Source organism: Mirounga leonina, unplaced genomic scaffold, assembly GCF_011800145.1.
Source record: "Mirounga leonina isolate KUSES-001 unplaced genomic scaffold, KU_Mleo_1.0 Mir_168, whole genome shotgun sequence".
Lineage (NCBI taxonomy): Eukaryota > Metazoa > Chordata > Mammalia > Carnivora > Phocidae > Mirounga > Mirounga leonina.
The window spans coordinates 62706357-62728823 of NW_023270426.1; the positions used below are offsets into that span (position 1 = coordinate 62706357).

Genomic DNA, 22467 nt, shown 5'->3' on the forward strand with positions numbered 1-22467 from the left:
CAAGGCTATCATTCAGAATAGAAGGAGAGATCAAGAGTTTCCCAGACAAACAAAAGCTATGGGAGTTCATGACCACTTAACCAGCCCTACAAAAAGTGTTAAAGGGGACTCTTTGAGTAAAAAGGAGAGACCAAAAGTAACGGTATAAAGGCAGGAAACACAAAAGCAAATATTCCTGTAAAAAAATCAGTCAAGGAACTCACAAAATAAAAGGATATAAAATATAATAACATATCCCTAAACTGTGGGGAGGAGAAGAGGAAAGAATGGGTTCAAACTTAAACGACTATCAACTTAATAGAGACTGCTATATGCCGAAGAGTATATAAACAAACCTAATGTAACCAAAATCAAAAGCCACTAATAAACATGCAAAGAATAAAGAGAAAGAAATCCAAATATATCACTACAGAAAATCAGAAAAACATGAAAGAGAGACAAGAAAGGATCAGAGAAAACCTCCAAAAACCTCCAAAAACGACCATAAAACAAACAACAAAATGGCAATAAATACCTATCAATTATTGGACTAAACACTCCAATCAAAAGGCATAGGGTGTCAGAATGGATAAAAAACAAGACCCACCTATAGGCTGCCTACAAGAGACTCATCTTATTATTTTAAAGATTTTATTTTTTATTTATTTGTGAGAGAGAGAGAGAGCATGTGTGCATGAGAAAGAGAGCACAAGAGGGGGGAGTAGGGAGAAGCAGTTTCCCTGCTAAGCAGGGAGCCCAATGATGATGATACAGTGCTTGATCGCGGGACCCTGGGATCATGACCTGAGCTGAAGGCAGACCCTTAACTGACTGAGCCACCCAGGAGCCCCAAGAGAATCATTTTAGACCTAAAGATACCCGCAGATTGAAAAGGAGGGGATGGAGAACACTTATGATGCAAATAAATGTCAAAAGAAAGCTGGAGTTGCAATACTTATATTGGACAAACTAGACTTTAAAACAAAGACTGGGGCACCTGGGTGGCTCAGTTGTTAAGCGTCTGCCTTCGGCTCAGGTCATGATCCCAGGGTCCTGGGATCGAGCCCCGCATCAGGCTCCCTGCTTGGCGGGAAGCCTGCTTCTCCCTCTCCCACTCCCCCTGCTTGTGTTCCCTCTCTCGCTGTCTCTCTCTGTTTGTCAAATAAATAAATTTTAAAAAAAAATCTTTAAAAACAATACAAAAAACAAAGACTGTAAGAAGAGACAAAGAAGGGCACTATATAATAATAAAGGGGTCAATCCAACAAGAAGATATAACAATTATAAATATTTATGTACCCAACATGGGAGCACCAAAATACATAAAATAACAAACATAAAGGAACTAATCAATATTAATACAATAATAGTGGGGGACTTTAACACCCCACTTATGTCAATGGACAGATCATCTAAATGGAAAATAAACAAGGAAACAATGGCTTTGAATGACACACTGGACCAGAGAGATTTAACAGATATATTCAGAACTTCCAGCCTAAAACAGCAGAACACACATTCTTTTCAAGTGTACGTGGAACATTCTCCAGAACATATCACATATTAGGCCACAAAACAAGTTTCATCAAAAGATTAAAGTCAGATCATACATCTTTTCTGACCACAACACTATGAAACTAGAGATCAACCATAAGAAAAAATGTGGAAAGACTACAAATACCTGGAAGTTAAATAAAATGCTACTAGGTAATAAATGGATCAACCAAGAAATCAAAGAAGAAATAAAAAAATTACATGGAGGAAAATGAAAATGAAAGCCCAAAGGTACAAAATCTTGATGCAGCAAAAGTGGTTCTCAGATGGAAGTATATAGCAATACAGGCCTACCTCAAGAAGCAAGAAAAATCTTAAATAAATAACCTAAGATCACACCTTAAAGGAGCTAAAAAAGAACAACAAATGAAGCTTAAAGCCAGTGGAAGGAAAGCAATAATAAAGATTAGAGCAGAAATACATAATATAGAAACTAAAATAATAGAACAGATCAATGAAACCAGGAGCTGGTTCTTGGGAAAAAAATCAATAAAACTGATAAACCTCTAGCCAGACTTAGCAAAAAGAAAAGAGAAAGGACTCAGATAAATAAAATCACAAATGAGAGAGGAGAAATGACAACCAACACCAGAGAAATACAAATGATTATAAGAGACTATTATGAAAAACTATACACCAGCAAACTGGACAACCTAGAAGAAATAGGTAAATTCTTAGAAATATTAAATTACCAAAACTGAAACAGCAAGAAATAGAAAATTTGAACAGATTGACAACCTGCAAAGAAATTGAATCAGTAATCAAAAAACTTCTAACAAACAAAAGTGCAGGACCAGATGGCTTCACAGGTGAAAAAAAAAAAAAAAAAATTACGCCCCTGGTTGTTTTTGTGTGATTCTAGCCAAGAAAAAAAAAGCCACGCTTATAAGACTATCAAATCATTGCTATTCTCTTATTAAGCACACTGACAATTTATTAATTCTTAAAGAGGTAATTAAGATAAATATTAAAGGAAATGCGAAGACCCAAATTAGTTAAGAAAATCAAATCTCTTTCATTAGAATTTCTGCTGGATTATAAATTCTCCACTTAATAGTAATTCAGTATTGATATAAAAGAGATAGTTGGGAAAATTTCACAAATTACATGCTAGTTTTTACAAATGAAGCCTGAAACCTAAATTCTATTTACTACCTGACATATGACAGCCTTTGGAGTCTTCCTGATTGAGCCTACCAGAAACATTATTCTCTGGCATTCGACTCCAGTATATATACTGAAGAATTCTATTTTGAAAATTACCCCTTCATACCACTCTCCCACCTCCTTAAACCCTGACAGTATCTTTCTAAATTTAGATAAATTATCCAAACTTATTATAGGCTACATATTTTTATCAAGCTATATGTAGATAGTAAAAAAAAAAAAAAATGCATATTAGCAAAAGCATTTGTTTGAGTATAAAAACGTAACTATGTGAATGCAAAGAGTATTCTTTTGTGTAGTTATGGAACTGCATTCTAAAAACAAACTGACATCTCAGTTTATTTTACTTACACAATAAGTTTAATTTACATAGAAATGACAGAGCATTTCAGGAGCAAGTCTTAAAAACAATTTCTGCTGAATGACTGCTATAATAATCTCCTTAAGAGAGAAATAAACATAAACTAAAACGGCATTTGTGAAACATACATAGTAGCTTTCTAGTGAAGACAAAACTCGATATTTAGTAGGAACACACTAAAAAAAAACCAGAAGGGGTTTGGTTTAGATTGTTGGCTAAAGTCAGAATCTGTTTCCTTAAAACTTCAATCTTAAGCATATCAGAAGCTATTTATTAAGGCAGACTCCTAGGCAACAAACTCCAATTTGCACTTTCTTCTGAATTCCACCCTATCCATCAATGAGGAGGAAGGAGGTTTTTCAATGCTTCTATGTACAGGACGTGGTGAGATGCTTTCTACAGATTCTCACTTACTGCAACTAGCAACCTCACTGGTAACATGAAGTACTAAATTATTTCCAGAATTTAAATGCAAAGGTTTATTTGTTTTCTAGGAACTTTGGACAGTCATACAAGAACTTCTATTTTTTGAATTATAGCAAATTAAGTCTAGAGTTTGACTATGAAGAATAAAAATTTTCCAGCAGAACATGCCACAAATACAAACTACTTTTAATCAAATAATTTTAATCAGCAAAGCTATAATCATCTGAAACTCTTAGAAATTAAATGGGAATGAGAGTAAAATAATTGAAAATTGTTTAGTTCTACAAATGGGAAAATTATCATTAGCATATCATTTTCCTTTCTTCCAATAAGAAAGCCTATCTTTATGTTCAAATTCCTAAAATTAAGGAATTTCCTGAAATGCATAGGTCTAGAATTTATAGTTTATATATTTGTATCACACTCATTTGCTATTCAACAAATATCATGAGAACAGAAAATTTCCCCAAACTGTTGAAAGACAAGCATAAAAAAATACTGTAATACAGAGTAAAGTATCTTAAGAGAAAGAAAGCAAACTCACGCCATTAGTTTACTAACATTTTTTAATTCTATTTTATTATTTTTAACTTAATTTTTAATATTGCTAAATGCAATATTCACATTTAAGGTCACATTAAATCTTTCTTGAAAGAAGGCAAGATAGGCAGAAAAAGAGAATGAGAAGAAAGGAAATTGAGAAAAGAGAAAGACAAAGAACGGTAGAGGAGATGAGAGAGGGCTTCCTAGGAGACATCAGATCCAAAACCTGAAGGCAGGAAGAGGTATGAATGAAGTATAGTAAGGTGGTTAAATCTAACTGGAAGGCATAGCTCAGAAATAGAAATGAAGGAATATGGACAAAAAGATAGGTCCACCTATGTATTACTAAATCCCACCATAATGAACACCAAACAAATGTACTATAATGAAAATTGTGTTATTATTCGTATATAACTAGAACTCATACATCTCAATCCTAAAATGTAGGAAATGAAATTCAATTAATAATCAACCTTCAACAGTGAGATTAGTAATGAAAACAAGTTATTTCAAATAAGACATGAGAAGCAAGATGGTAGGGAACAAAATGCTAACAACCAGACTTCCCTTCTCTAATCCTTGGATCTTTTGTTGTGACAGTTTTATGCTAGAAAGTTATATTTACTTTTGATAAATATATTGGGAAGCAAAAGGGATTGATACTTGAAGCTCAGGGGTCCACTGATCTAAATTTAAAATACACTGCATTACAGAATAAATCCTGTGATTTGGGGTGATCATTTGGGGCCAATTTGATCATGAACACAAATGTGAATGCAGGCACAGGAAGTGGGAAATCTAGATAATGCAGAATATTTTATCTCTATCTATATATAATCATTAAAGTGAAACTTCAAAATACTTTATCATGGAGTAAGATCCACCAAAAATTAAACCTGTGACAATCCATACGTCCAAAGAACATACGTAGGAGATCTAGGAGAAAGGAATCACTTGTACATGGATAATCTAATAAGACACAGTTGCTAAATTTTTTTTTTAACTATCTTTTTTTCTTTTTTTAAAGATTTTATTTATTCATTTGAGACACAGAGATACAGACAGAGAGAGAGAAAGCATGAGTAGGGAGAGAGGCAGAGGCAGAGGGAGAAGCAGGCTCCTCGCTGAGCCAGGAGCCCGACGTGGGGCTCGATCCCAGGACCCTGGGATCATGACCCGAGCTGAAGGCAGACGCTTAACCATCTGAGCCACCCAGGTGCCCCATAGTTGCTAAATTTTGACAGAGATGATGCTAGGGGATACAGGTTAAGGGTGGAAAAGATGCAGATGCCAAAAAGGACAAAGTTTGTTTACAGAACAGCACCTGTCCAAGTGAACAAATATGTGTGGCTCAGGGAAAAGAGTAAACTGTAAGCCCTATTTAAAAACAAAACAAAACAAACATCCCCAGTTCTTCTGTAAGGTCATATAGTATGGATATTCTAGAATCAACATAATACTAGCCTGCAGCATATAGTTAATTCATGTGGAAATGGGCAAACATCTCATGTACAGCAGAAATTATTCAGGGCACTAATTATACTTAAGTTATAAATGCTAGAGAACAATGTCAAGAACTTTGAAGGGCCTAAGATTTTATCCTGTTTGCAAGCTAACAAGTTAGCCTGCTACTATTTCATGGATACTGTCAAAAAACACTAGACTCATGTGTCAGAGACAAAAGACTTTATTACTTGAGTTATAGGGCAAGCAGCATGAACTTATTTTCATCTCTTTCTTTGGTCCTTCAAAGCCCAAAGAGGCAATGTGGACAGGCCAAGGATAGAGGCTAAGCACACAGTGGGACTGTATTATAGCTGAGGAACCTCAAAATTTATGAAGCCCAATCTTATAAGGGGGTTGCTAACAAACCTGCCCATTCTTTGCCCCCAGTGGGGGAAGGGAAAGCATTTTCTTGGACAGCTAACAAATCTGCTCTCTGCCTTGGAGGAAGACACAATTTCTGTCTTCCAAGCAGTTTCCTAATACAAACACCCTCAAAAAGGTAGTCCACAACAAAAGCTGTCAGCACCTTTGCTCAGACACATGCGGAAATGCAATCCATGGAGAACTTTCTCCTAGCAAACATACACCAAGTTTCATGTATTCTTTATGCTACTGTTCAACCAAGTAATTCATTCTAACTAGTGTTTTAAAGAATCAAAACAGGAATATAGGAACTTCAGCTTTTCCTTAGAGAACGAAAGTAGTATGCAGTTATCACACTGAACAAATGTGTCCATATGCATTTTATTAAAATTACTTAATATGACATAGAATGAATAAAACTTTTGGCTTTAACAGAACATTCACCTGAATGACAAATGACATTTTCAAGGGTTCCTCCCACTGGTACCACGTGAGTAAACTAAATGGTCACAAGGCCTAATCCTCCATCAAGTCAAAGGTAGTAGGTTAGACCCAATTTATTAGCCAAGTAAATATCAATCTTCACACAGATAAGCACTTTTTTTTTAACCTTTATTGAGGAATAACTGACTGTGATGATTTGATATATACATACATTATAGAATGATAAACAAGATTAATACAATTAACACATCCATCACCTCACATAATTAACATAGGTAACTTATTTATTTATTTTTTTTAAAGATAAGCACTTAAAAGAACACTTATCCCGCCTGGCAGGGTGGAGGATTCAACCTCTTTAAAAACATTTAAAGGATAAAACTTGGCATGAATTTGTTTTCTGATGTAATAACTCACTACAAAATATTAGGGTTACGGGAAGGATATGTTTACATAAAAACATAAACTTTGAAACTGAGAATATGTTTCAAACATAACCATTGAAATAAACAAAAAAATGCAAAATGTTTTTAAAATCACTTTTTTTTAAAAGAAAGACTTCAAGATATGCTTTAGCTTCAAAACCTTTATTCTGACTATTCAAAATTGGGAAAAAAAAAAAGTTTAAAGTTGAATATATGACCATACCTCTCCTAGAGCTTCGTATCTTTTCTGGTTCCACCTGTGCAAGTCTTCCCGGTAGTTAAAAACAAATGGTTCCCCAGTTTTTATGTGTCTTAACTGCCCCTCTAGAAGATAAACAAATAGTATTGCTATGATTCAGAGTATATTTATAATAATATGAAAAATATAACAAATAATGTCTGATAAAAATTTAAAATAACTTTCTCAGAAGTTTCATTTTTTCTTTACATTTTTCCTTCAAATATTAACATGATGCAAACATCTAACTACTATAAAAGAATGGTCCCAACTACTCAAATGCTGTGGCTTTTGACCTTCATTTCTCTAAAGCAAATTAACATTTGAGGGCCTATCATGTATAAGGATCTTGGCTAGCTACAGCCATGAACACGGCCTCAGTTCCTAAGCTTAGAGGTTACCGGAGGAGTAAAAGCATAAATATCAAAAAGTTAAGCAGCTTTTCAGGAAGTTAAGCAAGAATGAAGTAAGTCAACAATCCAAAAACTGCCACAGGCAACTCATGTAGATGATAAAGTCTAAAATGAGTTTGGAAAAATGGGAAGATCCCTATAGGTTACAATAGGTTCAGAGGTCCCAGTGAGATTTCTCAACTAGGCCTTGAGGTATGGTTAAGATTTCAAATGAACATTGGAGAAAAGCAGTGAGCCGACACTGGTTTGGACTGTCAAGGCAGACACACTCACTTCAGAAATTTTACCGGTAATAACTTTGCTAATAATATCAAGGGAATAAGCAATCCAGAGGCACAGGCAAGGAAAAGCTGGAGAGGCATTTCTTCCCGGGTCCTTGCGTCTCACTGCCAGCACCCTCTGGTCCAGAGTAGGTGAGGTCTTTAAGTGAGGCAAAAAGGTTACCTCATACATTGGTAAGCATTTGGTTACAAAATACTTCAATTTTATGTGCCAGAGAGTGGTACTGCTTCTATGATATTCTTCAGAGAAATTTACTTCAAATATCCACAGATTATACGTTAGTTTACCATAAGCAAACCAGTCATCCTGCTCAAAGTCTTCCATAGATAAAGACTCTGCTCATAGCATACAATAGTCTGTATTCACAAAAAGATTACAATATCAGCATGTTTATAAGGAGAAAAGACCAGGCCACCTGTGTTCTTTCTGTCCCAGAAGCGTGCTGTTGGTAATCAGGAGAGAAACAGACCACAGGCCAATTACTTTAACCTACTCTCCCCTGCCTCTACCCAGCAATTTAAACAAAACTGTGAAAAATGGACAGAACATCCAAATAACAGTGAATTATCCATTTTAACAGAAACAAAAAGAAGTACTGAGCCAAACTGCAGAACACTGGAGAACATGTTGGGATCAAAAAGCAGAAGGCTCAAACTACTGGATCTGGACTTTATGCTAAGAGCAGTGAAGCACAAGAAAGGGTTTAGAGCCCAAAAAGGGACATGACATGCAAAGTGGAACTTAGTATTTGATTTTTATTCAATGAGGGCATGCAGGAGTGGACAAAATGTTGAAAGGAAAATTATGGCACTAAAACTGAACCCTGGAAATATACTACTCCAAGTAAAACTACTTCACTATTTTCATGAATCAATTTCACCACACACAAAACTGCCTTTTTAAATATGCAAAATAAGGGCTAATCCTTATTTGTAAAGTTTTTAATACTCTCAACATGAGACACCGTGTTAGATCACTAGAACACTCTTTTTTGGATTCTGTAGGAAAATGGGACTGTCAAAATAGCCACCTATTAGCACTAGTGTTAAAAGTGAAAAGAAGGTTAAGAGTCAAAGAAAGTGAGCAAGTTCTTATCCAGAAAAAACATCTGGATCACTTATGTTATATTTTTGTTTGCAAGTATGGCATTTCTCAAAGGTTTGGACAATCTCTCCAGTGACTGTCAAAGGTCTGATTTAGGATACTTTAGCTTAGGGTCCCCTAAAATCTGCTGTAAAGTTTCACATGTATACCTAAAATGTGTGCTATTCTGGGAACTGTATCCATATATTTTATCAGATTTGTTATGGAGTCTAGGACCTCAAAGAGGCTATCACTTGCCTAAATGAATTAATAAATTGAAAGTATTTAGGATACTTCCTGGCATGTATTAAGAGTTCAATAAATATCAGGTATTATGGAAGACGATATTCAAACTCAAATGGTCTGCCTCAAGTCCAATTATTTTTTTTAGTGATATAAAAGTGTACTGCACCAGAGCAGAGGGAGTATAGGTGAGGGTAAAAGGGGAAAAGCCTTCAGCTTCTTCATCAGCAAGGATATCTAAGCTGGGCCTTATACAATTACAACAATGGGAAACACAGGTGTATTTGAAAAGGCACAGTGATTTGCAAGAATAAGGTATCAATTTGATGTAGGTTAAAAAAAAACTCTTCCCCTTTGTTACAAATTGTTTGGCTTAGAATAAAATTTGTATCCAAATTCATCTTTTATCCAACTAACTACTTTAAAATCCTTTAGAAAAATTAGAAACTTCTTCAATCAGGTAATGAAAGTTCAATTTCAAAGCTTTCATAAAAGTTTTTGTCATCATAAAGTTAAAAAAGAAGTCCCCAAAGATACTAAGTTAGAATTGCCCTTTTAGAGGTTTCATATTGAGACCCAGTTTCTTGTTTCCAAATATTCACCTCTTTGAAAAAATATTCACCATTTACCCAAATTCAAAGGTGAACTGTATCAAACTAAAAAAGATCCTTAAAAGTGACATTCTCTCCTTAGAATTCAAGTATTTCTGCCTCATACTCTTAGTCTATGTTAATGCAAGACAATGTCCAAGATACTTATAAAATGAATGGTACGTGTGTTCAAGGATGCACACACATTTGAGGTATATGTACATGAAAGGACACATGTGTATGCAAAGGTATAGGTATGTACATAAGTGTGAATGCAAGGTAAATACATGCAAGGGTGTACAAGTGTGTGAAAAGATGTGTGTATGTATCTGGTAAGAAAGGGGAAGATAAAAGTTTATTGCTTCTGGAGCACATGGCTAGCTCAGTTGGTAGAGCATGAAACTCTTGATCTCAGGGTCATGAATTCAAGCCCCATATTGGGTGTGGAGCCTACTTAAAAAAAAAGTGTATTCTTTCTTTGTTTTTTTACTCACTTTAAAAAATATTCACAGAAGATGAAACATAGACTTTAGCGAAAACTGATGTCCTATATCCACAAAGCAAACATAGTTCTATGATTTACCCACAATACCAACACCCCATCCAATTCCTGTTCTGAAGGAATCTAGGAATCATTTTAAAGGAATAAAGACAATTTTAGTCTAAATGCTCATTTGGTTCTGTTAATTAAAATATAAAGAAATTTGAAAAAACAAAATATTACTACTTATATATATCTTGGCATTAAGATATCCTTTATTAAAAAGCATGAAAACTAACATCAGAAAAGAGATCAAAGTTTCTAATATCATCTGTTTAAAATCAATTAATCTTCTAGTACACACAGACTGTCACTATAAATCCTGATACCTATAAGAAGGGATATCCACTACCACAATGATAACAAATCACCAATTTAGTTGATGTGGAGCAACAAATAGAAAGCTACAACTTAAACGCTACCAAGCCTGTAACAATAGTACTCTTCAAGTGTTAACAGTATGTTATTAATTCAGGGAATCTTAATTATTTGTTTCAGAAACATCCTTGTAACTTATGGTATGTTCTTCCAAACCTCAAGTGCATTTATTATTCAGACTTTAATTAATAAATTTAAAATAAACAGGGTGCCTGGGTGGCTCAGTCAGTTAAGCGCCTGCCTTTGGCTTAGATCATGATCTGGGGATCCTGGGATCAATCGAGCTGTGTCGGGCTCTCTGCTCAGCGGGGAGTCGGCTTCTCTCTGTCTCTCTGTCTCTCATTCTTGCTCTCGCTCTCTCTCAAATAAATAAATAAATAATCAATCTTTATAAAAATAAATTTTAAAATAAGGATGGATTTTTAAAAAATCATGGAAAACTGAGTGTTATGCTTTAAAATATTATCACAGATGATAATTGCTAGCCATTTAACTTTAAATATGTGAAAAAGTAGCATCTTTCTATATAACTTAATTGGAGTTCTAATTGGATGCCAGAGAGTTGAAAGCTCAGGGTTGAAATACATTCAGTCAAATCAAATTCATGTCTTTTGGTTTAAGTGACTTGACAATTATGGGAAATTACAATTTGGTTCTTTTGCTTGAGTGAAGAATTTCACCGCAAAGGGAGAAGTCATTATTTCTTAAATGAAATACATAAAATATTCTAACTTGCAAATAAAAATAGCGAATAATATCTGTCCTATGATTCTATTAGCATAACTAAATCTTGTATGTAGCATACAACCACTTACTTTCATTAAAAGCATATTCAAATCCTTCCAGGGTATCAGGAAAATCAAGAGGTGGTTCATCTTTTTTCATTAGCTCATCCAAATCAATCCTAGATAATAAATCTAGAAAAGAATATGAAATGCGCTTACATTCATTTTCTTAACAAAGTTATATTTTAATAACAAAGTTAATAACAAAGATTTCTGATTATTTTAAGTATTCTTTTGTTCTACCAGATTACTTTTTATGTGTTGCCTTATTGATAATTTTTTAAATTTTAAGTTCCCCAAGTGCTATATCATGACAATATCAAAAGTACTTTCAAAATCATAATTTCCAAAACAATCACAATTTTAGATCTCATGTACCACTACAGTAAATTATTAACTTCTTCCTCTCAAAATATTCAGCTATTAATTTTTATCTTACTAACGTCCATCTATAGTTTAAAGTTTTGGGTCTTTTAAATGGTCACTAAATCTTACATAAAGATGAAACTACTATTTATGAATAAGGAAACTTACAAATTTAAATAGGGGTAATATAGCACATTATTCCATTTTTACAGGAAAAAGCACAATATTAAAATACAACATGCTAACTGGAGAAAATGTGGTTAACACAAAGCAGTTTTTATTCTTCACACCATTTGATTTCCATACAATAAAAAAAATTGTCAACAAAATTTTTTAAATAAACATTTTATTTTGAAATCATTTTGGATTTACAGAAAAGTTGGAAGAAAGTACAGATAGTGTCTGTATGTCCTTTACCCAGTTTCCCCTATTGTTAACATCCTACATTACCAGGGTACATTTGTGAAAGTGAAGAAACCAACATCTGTATGTTCCTATTAACTAAGCCCAGAAATTATTCATCAGTTTTCCCATTAATGTCCATTTTCTATTCCAGGATTCCATCCAGGATACCACACTGCATGCAGCTGTCATGTATGTCAATCTCCTCTGGGTCTGTGACAGATTCCAGTCTTTGCCTCTTTTCCATGATCTTGACTCTTTTGAGGAATACTGCTTAGGTATTTTATAGAATGACCCTCAGTTTAGGTGTGTTTGATTTTTTTTTTTTTTTAATTTTGTGATTAGACTAGGGTTACAGGTTTTTAGAAAGATTACCACAGAGGTAAACTGCCCCTTTTATCACATCATATCAAGGGGAACGTGATATCCAAGGGACATCACTGGGGATGTTAATCTCCATCAGTTGGCTACGACAGTGTCTGCCAGACTTCTCAGCTATGAAGTTACTATTTTTCCCTTTCCATAATCTATTCATTCCTTGGAAGTGAGTAAGTCTAGCCCACATTCAAAGAGGAAGAGGTGGAATTATACTCTACCTTGTGGAGTAGAGAATATCTACATATATTATTTGTAATTCTTCTGTATGAAATTTTTGTCTCTCTTCCTCCATTTATACAGTTATTCAATCTTATTTATATCAGTATTGAATGATGGATATTTATTATATACTTTGGGTTACAATATATACTACATCATTTATTTTGTTGGTCAAATTGTTCCAGCAATGGCCACAGTTGTAAGCTCCTCCAGCTGGCTCCTATAACTGTTTGACATGCTCTTATCTTTTTGCTTTTTAAATATTCCTTTATTTTGTGTTACAAGATGCTTGTTCTAGGCTTATCTTTTCCCTGCCCCAGCCTAGAATCAGTCTGTCAACAAGTATTTAATGATATCTTTTAGGCTCTTATTATAGGATGAGGCAAAAATTCTTACTATATGTCATAAGAGAGTTATACCAAAACTCAGAAAAACAAAAAGATAAACTTCAAATTTATTGTTCCAAAGAAAAGATTTTTTTTTTAAAGTTTAGGTTTCGAGATTTTGCATTCTAACTCAAGTTCCTGAGGAGAAACCAGCTTCTAGGATATGTAATAAAGCAAACTAGTCCCTTTTCCTACAAAATAATTATCTCAGAAGAAACACTTTATTTCTATCTCTTACAGAGATATAACAAATCCATCTGTATGGAACATCAAAATATGCCAAAGAAAAAAGTAGTTTGTCTACCTCTAGTCTCTAGTCTCTTTTTGTAGGACGTAAAGATAAGCCAACAAAAAAATCATTTTTTAGTACCCTTCAAACTGCTATATCAAATAAACCTCGACTCACATAAAAATATAACATCTTCAAAATTCAAAAATAAAAAATGTTTACAAATTCTCTAGTAAAATGGAAATGTCACATAATATACATACCGGGCTAAAAAAGGGATATAGGCTGACAAATTTCTGATTCATTAGTGAATTTCTGAACACCATGTAATTCTTTGCAAAACAGAGTAAAATAGAAGATTTTTTAATAGCAAAAATGGCTTGGAGTGGTTAGAAAATTCTTCTTTCTTTCCAATGAGTTGAGGCTCCTTCACTATAGTCATCTACAGTTCAAAACTTAGAAACCTTTTAATCAGACACACAGCAACCATCTAATATATAAACAGATATATTATGTCTAACAGCCATTTTGTCTATCAGCTCAGATCATAAAATGCCACCTAACATCTACATACCAATTTAAAGTTTTCACATACTTTATCTCACTTGATCATGACAACCCTATAATATAGTAGCATGTATTATCACCTTCACTGTCTTTCAGATGAGAAAATGAGCTCAGAGAGGAAAAATGGCTTGTCCAAAATTATACCTTAATAGTACAGTGTGGTTAATGGAATAGATGTAGTTTCCAATATCTAACTCAATGCTCTTTCAAAATCACCATACTTACTCTATGTGCCATATCAACCCTAAAATATTCTGCCCCTCTCTCCCTTACCTTATAAAGTTATAAATATAGAAATATGCTTTTGCTCTGCTTGATATGTTCCTATAAATGACAAAATGAAAACTAAATAAATAGGCATTCTTCAAACTTCTCCTCTATTAACAAGGGAACCAGATATAGGTATTTTTTTATTTCATTAGCATTGAGAAGACATGTAGAATGAAAATGTCAGAAATTATTTTTCCTGCTTTTTAAAAAGAAAGCAATACTATAAGCTGCATTTTACATAGACACTGGGTTCCAAAGGCAGTGGATTAGGCAAAAATCAAGTATAATAAAACATTTCCATTAAAAATACCTTCATTCACCTATAAAATACAGTATGACTGAATCCATATAACTTAAATATGCATCAGATGTAACACAAGTGTTTTTTCTAAAACATGCCTCTGGTGATTAAAGTGATTCAGCAAATAGAATTCTAAACTTCAACTAAGCCTATGCAATAAATGGATAAAAATACCACTTGATACCCAGAATAAATGAAAACAGAGACTTAAACAGATATCTGTACACTCATGTTCATGGCAGCATTATTCACAATAGCCAAGAAACAACAGAAGTGTCCAAAGACAGAGGAATGGGATGGTTAATTTTATGTGTCAACTTGACGGAGCCATGCCATACCCAGATATTTGGTTAAACCTTCCTCTGAGTGTGTCTGTGGAGGTGTTTCTGGATGAGATTTGACATTTGAATCTGGATGAGTATGTACATGACACTTTCAAACACTTTCAGAAAACTAACAACATAATGAAATTGTTTGGTTGCTCCTAAGGTCACTGGACAAGGAAGTGGAAAAAATGGACAAATTCAGGAATTCAAATACCGAGCTCAAGCACAGCATAAATAACCTCTAATTTTCTAAGTGTGCCCTGAAGGTAACCCTTATCTCTTGTAGCTGAAGGGCTGAGATTGTTAAAAATCAAACAGAGTCTCATCCTGCAACTAGCTGAATTATAATGCAAGCAGAACTACCAGCCTCACAAGTGTCCATTGTAAAAGTGAGGACACTGACTGAGAAAGAACGGGGTCCTGCAAATTGGAATGGGGACATGTGGGAAAACCCTGATGCAGCTGGAGACAATGACTCTCTAAATTCTGGTAATTCTTTGTCAATGAAGAAGCTTTCCCACCCTCAGTAGAAGTGGTCTCTCTACCTTAGTCTGGGAAAATTAACCTTTGTTGCCTAAGGAAACTGTAATGCCCTCCCCTGAGGCTGTTGCCAGGCAAGAAAGGTGATTCTCAGGGCGCCTGGGTGGCTCAGTGGGTTAAGCATCTGACTTCATTCAGCTCAGGTAATGATCTCAGGGTCCTGGGATAGAGCCCCACATCGAGCTCCCTGCTCAGCGGGTAGTCACTTGCTTCTCCCTCTGCCTCTTCCCCTCCCCCTCACTCGTTCTTGCTCTCTCAATTAAAAGAAAGAAAAAAAAAAAGCTGATTCTTTTCAGGACCCACAGCCCAAAGCCCTCTTTGCATCTAGACTTTCAACTACACTTAAGTCACAGCAGGCCACTAAATGTGAGGTATAAAGTGTGACTCATAAGGAGGTACACAACACCCAACACAACAAAAGAACTACCTGGTTTTTCTAATTTATAATGACAGAAATCCAGAGAACATGTGTGGGAATAAATATTAAGGGTATGGAACAATGGATGGTCAGGGACCTGGAAGGAATGGAAAACTGGTGCCAAGGAAATTAATGCTCACTAAAAGGTGACTCAAAAGAGGAAGATATTAATAATCAAGTGGATAAGATGACTCCTTCTGTGGAGACCAGTCAGCCTCTCTCCCCAGCCACCCCTGTCATTGCCCAATGGGCTCATGAACAAAGTGGCCACGGTGGCAGAGATGGATGTTATGTATGGTCTCGTCACTATGAACTTACACACACCAAAGCCAACCTGGCTACAGCCATTACTGATTGCCCAATCTGCCAGCAGCAAAGAACAACCCTTAGTGTAAGCCAATATGGCATCATTCCCGAAAGTGATCAATCAGCTACCTGGTCACAGTGGATTACATCAGACCACTTCCATTATGAAAGAAGCAACATTCTGTGGATGCCTGGGTGGCTCAGTGGGTTAAATGTCTACTTTCGGCTCAGGGTCCTGGGACTGAGTCCCACATCGGGCTCCCTGCTCATCAAGGAGCCTGCTTCTCCCTCTTCCTGCCGCTCCCCCTGCTTGTGCTCTCTCTCTCTGACAAATAAATAAATAAAATCTTTAAAAAAAAAAAAAAAAGCAACATTTTGTTCTTACTGGAAAAGACACTTTCTCTGACTTACAGATTTGTCTTCCCCACATGTAATGCTTCTGCCGTATCTACTATTTGTGGAGTTACAGAATGCCTTATCTACCATCATGGTATTCCACATAGCATTGCTTCTGATCAAGGAGCTCACTTCACAGCAAAAGACAGGCAGCAATGGTCCCATGCTCATGAAATTCATTGGTCTTACCATTTTCCCCACTATCCTGAAACAGCTAGTTTGAGAGAATGGTGAAATGGCCTTTTGAAGATTCATTACATTGCCAGCGAGGTGAGAGAACCTTGCTGGGCTGAGCAAGATTCTCCAGAAGGCTGTACATACTCAGAATCAGTGTCCAATGTCAGCTGTTTCCCCCTAGCCATAATCTACAGGTCTAAAAATAAAGGGGTAAAATGGGAGTGTCACCATTCACTATTACCCCTGGTGAACAAGGAGAGAATGTTCATTTTCTCACTATTCTTATTACATATAGTATTAGGAATCCTAGCAAGTACAAAAACAGTAAGAAAGGAAATAAAAGGCATACTGTCCAATGTGCAAATGACATGATGGTTTACATAATCAAATATCAAGGAACCTACCCCCAAAATTCCTAGAACTATTAAATGACTCTAGGAAACTCATAAGATATAATATCAACACATAAAACTTGATTATATCTCCATAAAATATCAGTAAACATGTGGCAACTGAAATTAAAAACACAACACTGTTTATAATCACTCTAAATAATTAAAACTTATGTATAAATCTAATAACAAATGTTTACAACTTACATGTTGAAAATTACAAAATGCTGATAAAGGACATCAAAGATCTAAATAAATGAGAGACCTACCATGTCATGGATTGAAAGACGCAATAAAGATGTCAATTTTCCCCATATTCATCTATAGGTTTAAATATAATTCTTATCAAAATTTCAGTATATTTTTTGCAGATATAATTTTACTCTAAAATGATATGGAAGAGCAAACAACCTAGAATAGCTAATAGTTAAACAATTTTGAAAAAGAATAAAATGGGAAGAATCACTCTACTCGAGTTTAAGATATACTAGTACAGTAATCAATTGAGTGTGATATTAAAGAAGAGACAGACACAGATCCATGGAGCAAAACAGAGAACCCAAAACAAGGCCACCCAAACACCCAAATACACCCAATTCATTTTTGACAAAGATGGAAGAAGTAATTCCATGGTGGAAAGATACTCTTTTTCACAAATGGCGCTGGCGCAAATAGACATTAACAGGTCCCAAAAAACCAACCAACAAAACACACAACTTGACTTAGATCTCCTACCTTATATAAAAACTAACTCAAAAGGTATCATTAATTTAAGTGTAAAATCTAAAATTATAAAACTTTTAGAAGAAAACACAGAAGAAAATCTTCACAAACCAGGGTTAGGCAAAGGATGCATAGACATGACACTAAAAGCATAGCCCATAAAAGATAAAACTGATAAGTAGAGGGCGCCTGGGTGGCTCAGTTGGTTAAGCGACTGCCTTCGGCTCAGGTCATGATCCTGGAGTCTCCGGATCGAGTCCCGCATCGGGCTCCCTGCTCGGCAGGGAGTTTGCTTCTCCCTCTGACCCTCCCCCGTCTCATATGCTCTCTCTCTCTCATTCTCTCTCTCATAAATAAATAAAATCTTTAAAAAAAAAACAAAAAAACAAAAAAACTGATAAGTAGATTTCTTTAAAGATAAGTTTAATTCAGTTTGACACTTTGTTCTAAATATACTTTGCTATGCACTGCCACTTTATTTTCTAGTATTTCCAATTTAACTCCTTCATTAATTGTTCTAAGCTCACATGTACCAGGCACTCTTATTCCTGTAGTACCAATGAATTCCGAGAAGCTAAGTAGCTAGTTCACGGTAAGTACAAACACCTGAGTTCGAATCCAGACAATTCCATCTTTAGACCCTATCCATACTCTTTTTACATAATTGTGGTAGCTTTAAAGTCCAGAAGACCTACGTAAACTCTTATATATTGCTTGAGGAAGTGGAAATTGGACCGACTATTTGGAAAATGTAATTTTCACATTATCGAGTAAGGCTGAAGATGCACAAAATCTATTTAGGAAACCCAGCGAGTCTATTTAGAAAGAAACTCACACACATTCCTTGTCCTCTCTCCTAAATCAATCATTACTCTGAGAGTGCTAGTCATTTCCAGCAGCATACAAGCATACACTGAAACCTTCTAGAGGATTGTCCATAGCTGTCTCTAATTCCTCTCTTCCCATTTTATAAGGAAGCTCTTCAGTACAGCTTTCATTTCCACCAATTCCTGAAAATAGCTCTTTGTGATGATCACCAATGACCTCCACGTCATCAAATCTAAAAGTAATTTCTCATTCCTTGTCTAACCTGAATCATTATCATAACTGAATGAATTACTCCCATTTTCTTCATTTGGTGTTCAGGATCTCTCTCTTGCTCTTGGTTCTCAGCCTATTTTACTAGAAATTCATTTTCAGCTTCTTTTGCTGGTTCCTCTTCATCTTCCTGACCCTAGAGCTGAGATGCCCCAGGGTTCAGTCTTTAGATCTCTTTTCTGTCTACACTGACATCCCTGGTGATCTCAATTAGGACCTCTGGTCCTTTAAATATTACGTCCATGCTAATGATTCCTAGAACTTTTATCTCTAACCCAAATGCTCTACCAAACTCCATACTGAACTTTTCTACCTTCTTGTTTAAGTGGCATCTCAGTTTAATATTTATTATGTCTAAAACCTAACTCTTGCTTTTCACTACCCATCACCACAACCTGCTTTCCCAGTTTTCTTAATACACAGCATCTAACTTAGAGTTTTTTAGGCCAAGAACCTTCAAATTTATCTTGATTTCTCCTCTAACATCCCATGTCTAATCCAACAGAAAATCATGTCATCTCTTCCTTCAAAACATAACCAGAATCTGTCATCATCCTCTTTGCTACCACCCTAATCCAATACATCATTGTCTCTCACATTTGTGAAGAGAAAGCAATGCTCTTAGCCATTTTCCATTTTTGAAGGTAAGGGCTAGTTACACCACCCACTTGATAGAACATTAGCTCTAAAAGCAGGGAAAAGATGAGGCAAATTGTAAGCTAAGAAACTGGCTGCTTTATCATATACATGGTTTAGGCTTTCATGAAAAGAGATAAAAGGTAGTAGGAGAGATTCTTGAGGTATCTTCATCATCCAGCCTCATAAAGCAGGGTAGGATAGCAGTGAGGGATTCAGAAAAATGGCTGCAGTCAAGATGGGCTGGGACATTACCTACAAAGCATCATGAAGACCACAAAGACTCTACATTGAACAAGTAAAGAGACTCATTATCTGGCATAGTTGGCATCTCAATATTTAGAAAATCCGTTGAAGAGATCTTTCGGTTCAACAAAGCACACTTATTTTAGGAGTAAAATTCATTTAGCCTGCAGACTTAAAAAAAAGTCTAGAACTCAAAATACCCAAAGAAAGTCTAGGGTAAATTCACTCTGGGGTGTTAACATGTTGAGCCTTTCAAAAAAATATCCCTAATTAATGCCACAAAGATAGAATACTGGATTATTAGGCAGATCATTTTCCTAGCCTAGCATGACATTCTGATCAACAAACTATGATAAAGGCAATAGTCTCAACTCAAGAGACCTACAGTGTTAGTTTTACCATTAAATATATGATTTTGGATAAGAAAAGGCTTATGAATTCCTACAGTTATAAAATTACATGATTCTGTGATTTAATTACTGAGTACATACTACATCTCAGATACTGAAAGAGCTGTTATGAGGAATACAAAGAATTACAAATGGATTAAATACTCACATTCTTATTTTAGAATTGAAATGAATGGAAGATCACCTAAATATTCCTGTGCCTTCATGAGGCACAATGAAAATACCCTGAAAAAGCAAATTAAGTATGTACCTTTCAGTGCTGTAGTCTTTTCTTTTTCATCTGGACCTCCCTGTTGGATTTGTGCCATGCTTATCCAAATGGGCAACAAAATTAAAGAGCTCAAGGAAATAGACATCAATCTTCAGAAGACAGTCTAGAATGAATGAAAGCAATAAATTAAGCTCTACTCAATCCTACCTATCCCATGAGAACTTCCTAGATCCTCCCAGTTGGGATTAATCTCTCTCTTCTGACTTCCCACTGTACTTGGTTGATGCCTATACCATAGTACTTATCGTAGCCTGCCTTGCATTATAGTTATTTACGTATTTGTCTGGGTCAGCTAACAGATTACAAGCCCCAGGATAGAGGTATCAAGCTTTTGTCACCTTTATATCTCTCGTGTCACCAAACACAATACCTTATACATACAGATACCTAAAGTCACTGCATTTAATTTAGCTAAATTTACTATGTAACTTTAGTTCTCTATCACCTAATGTTTTTTAAAAAATATCTGCAGGTAGTTTTAAAAGCCTGAAATTTCCTTTAAAATAAACTATAAGCATGTGCCAATTACAAGGTCAGAATGTCTTCCTTCCAGAACAGTCAGTCAGAAGGAGAAAAATACATATAAAGTAACTAAATTACCTCTGGTGTAATTCAAAATACAACTTTAAGGGAGAAAATCAGCCCTTTAAAAAATGAAACTATGTCAAATTCAATGTCTGGAAGCCATTCTCTATAAATGGCACTCCAGTAAACAATCATAATATAAAATTATGATTCGTTAAAAATCTAATTCTGCTCTATTTTGGCCAAAGGGAAGGCATTTACACTATAAATAGATGGTTTATTCCCAAAACCATCAAAGACAAAAAAAAGACAGAAGACAAAAACAAAAAACAAAAAAACCCCCACTATCCATAAAGTTTAAAAGACAAAAATGCAACACATACAATGGAAAAAATTAAACTAATTTAGTCAATCCACGACTGTTAATGAAATTATATAAAAACTACATTCATGACAACAATAAAACAAAACTGAACGTTCCTCTGATTGAGGAACCCAATTTATTTGCTATCCACAAAGCAAACCTCAGTTTCCATTCAGAGGAATATTTTATAATTATCTTTAAAAACTGAGACATTTTCATAATCAACAGAGTATAGCAGAAAATATTTTTAAAAAAACAATACTGAGGGGTGCCTGGGTGACTCAGTCAGTTAAGCGTCTGCCTTCGGCTCAGGTCATGATCCCAGCGTCCTAGGCTCTCTGCTCAGCATGAAGCCTGCTTCTCCCTCTCCCTCTGCCTGCCACTCTGCCTGCTTGTGCTCTCTCTCTCTCTGTCAGATAGATAAATAAATAAATAAATAAATAAATAAATAAATAAATAAATAAAATCTTTTAAAAAAAGTATAAATAACACTGAAAATATTTTTAAACTATGAATGTTCCAAAGAGTCATAAATCATATTGCCCTTATCTCAATTCTAACTGGAGGTATGGGGGGTGGTATAAGAGGAAAGACCTTCTGGCTTCACCATTAACTACATGTACCCTTGACAAATTATTTCACTTCTCTGTCCCTTATTTTCAAATATGAAAAATGGCAATGATAATCATGTTTCCCTCATACTGTTACAGTGAGGCTAAATGTAAAATATTTAGCATAGTACCTGATGTGTAATTAAGTGCTCACTGTATGCTGGCTTATATATTTTTTAATTGTTATAAATGTATCATGGCTTCACCATTTAATAATAGCTCTGTGGCCAGGGACAAAACAATATCCAAAATCTTCAGTTTCCTCATTTATCAAATGTAGCTCAAGAATTAGTGTTATAGAAGGTACGTATAGCTGATCATTGCTATTACTAGCAGTAACGCTGTTTGTCAACAGAGGTTTTCTAATAGGAATAACTAAAATATGAGAATATTTTTGACTGGGAAGGCATTCTCACTTAGCGGGGAAGAGGCTGCTATTTTTTTTTCTATGAACAGGTAACTGAAAACTCTATAAATCTATAGGACTACAATGTGTCTACATTCCTTCAAGAAACTCTTGTAGTTTGTATGGTGGGTGATGTGTAAGATACCAGGGTGCAGTGGTGAGTTAAGAGACACGGTCACGGCC

General features: G+C 35.1%; 1 protein-coding gene across 10 annotated transcripts in view; it reads right to left on the bottom strand.

Moving 5' to 3' along the window:
* The window catches only part of FAM172A (family with sequence similarity 172 member A), a 411264-nt gene that overhangs the window by 356983 nt on the left and 31814 nt on the right, over positions 1 to 22467 (bottom strand). For 5 of the 10 annotated variants that reach the window (XM_035014862.1, XM_035014855.1, XM_035014858.1 and 2 more), the window contains exons 2-3: positions 11352 to 11453; positions 6992 to 7092 (exon numbers count right to left, since the gene is read on the bottom strand). In XM_035014862.1, coding sequence (XP_034870753.1) covers positions 6992 to 7092; positions 11352 to 11453 — 203 coding nt within the window. Of the gene's footprint in view, positions 1 to 6991; positions 7093 to 11351; positions 11454 to 20357; positions 20482 to 22467 lie in introns of all 10 variants that reach the window. The other 5 variants (XM_035014857.1, XM_035014856.1, XM_035014860.1 and 2 more) reach the window with 3 other exon arrangements.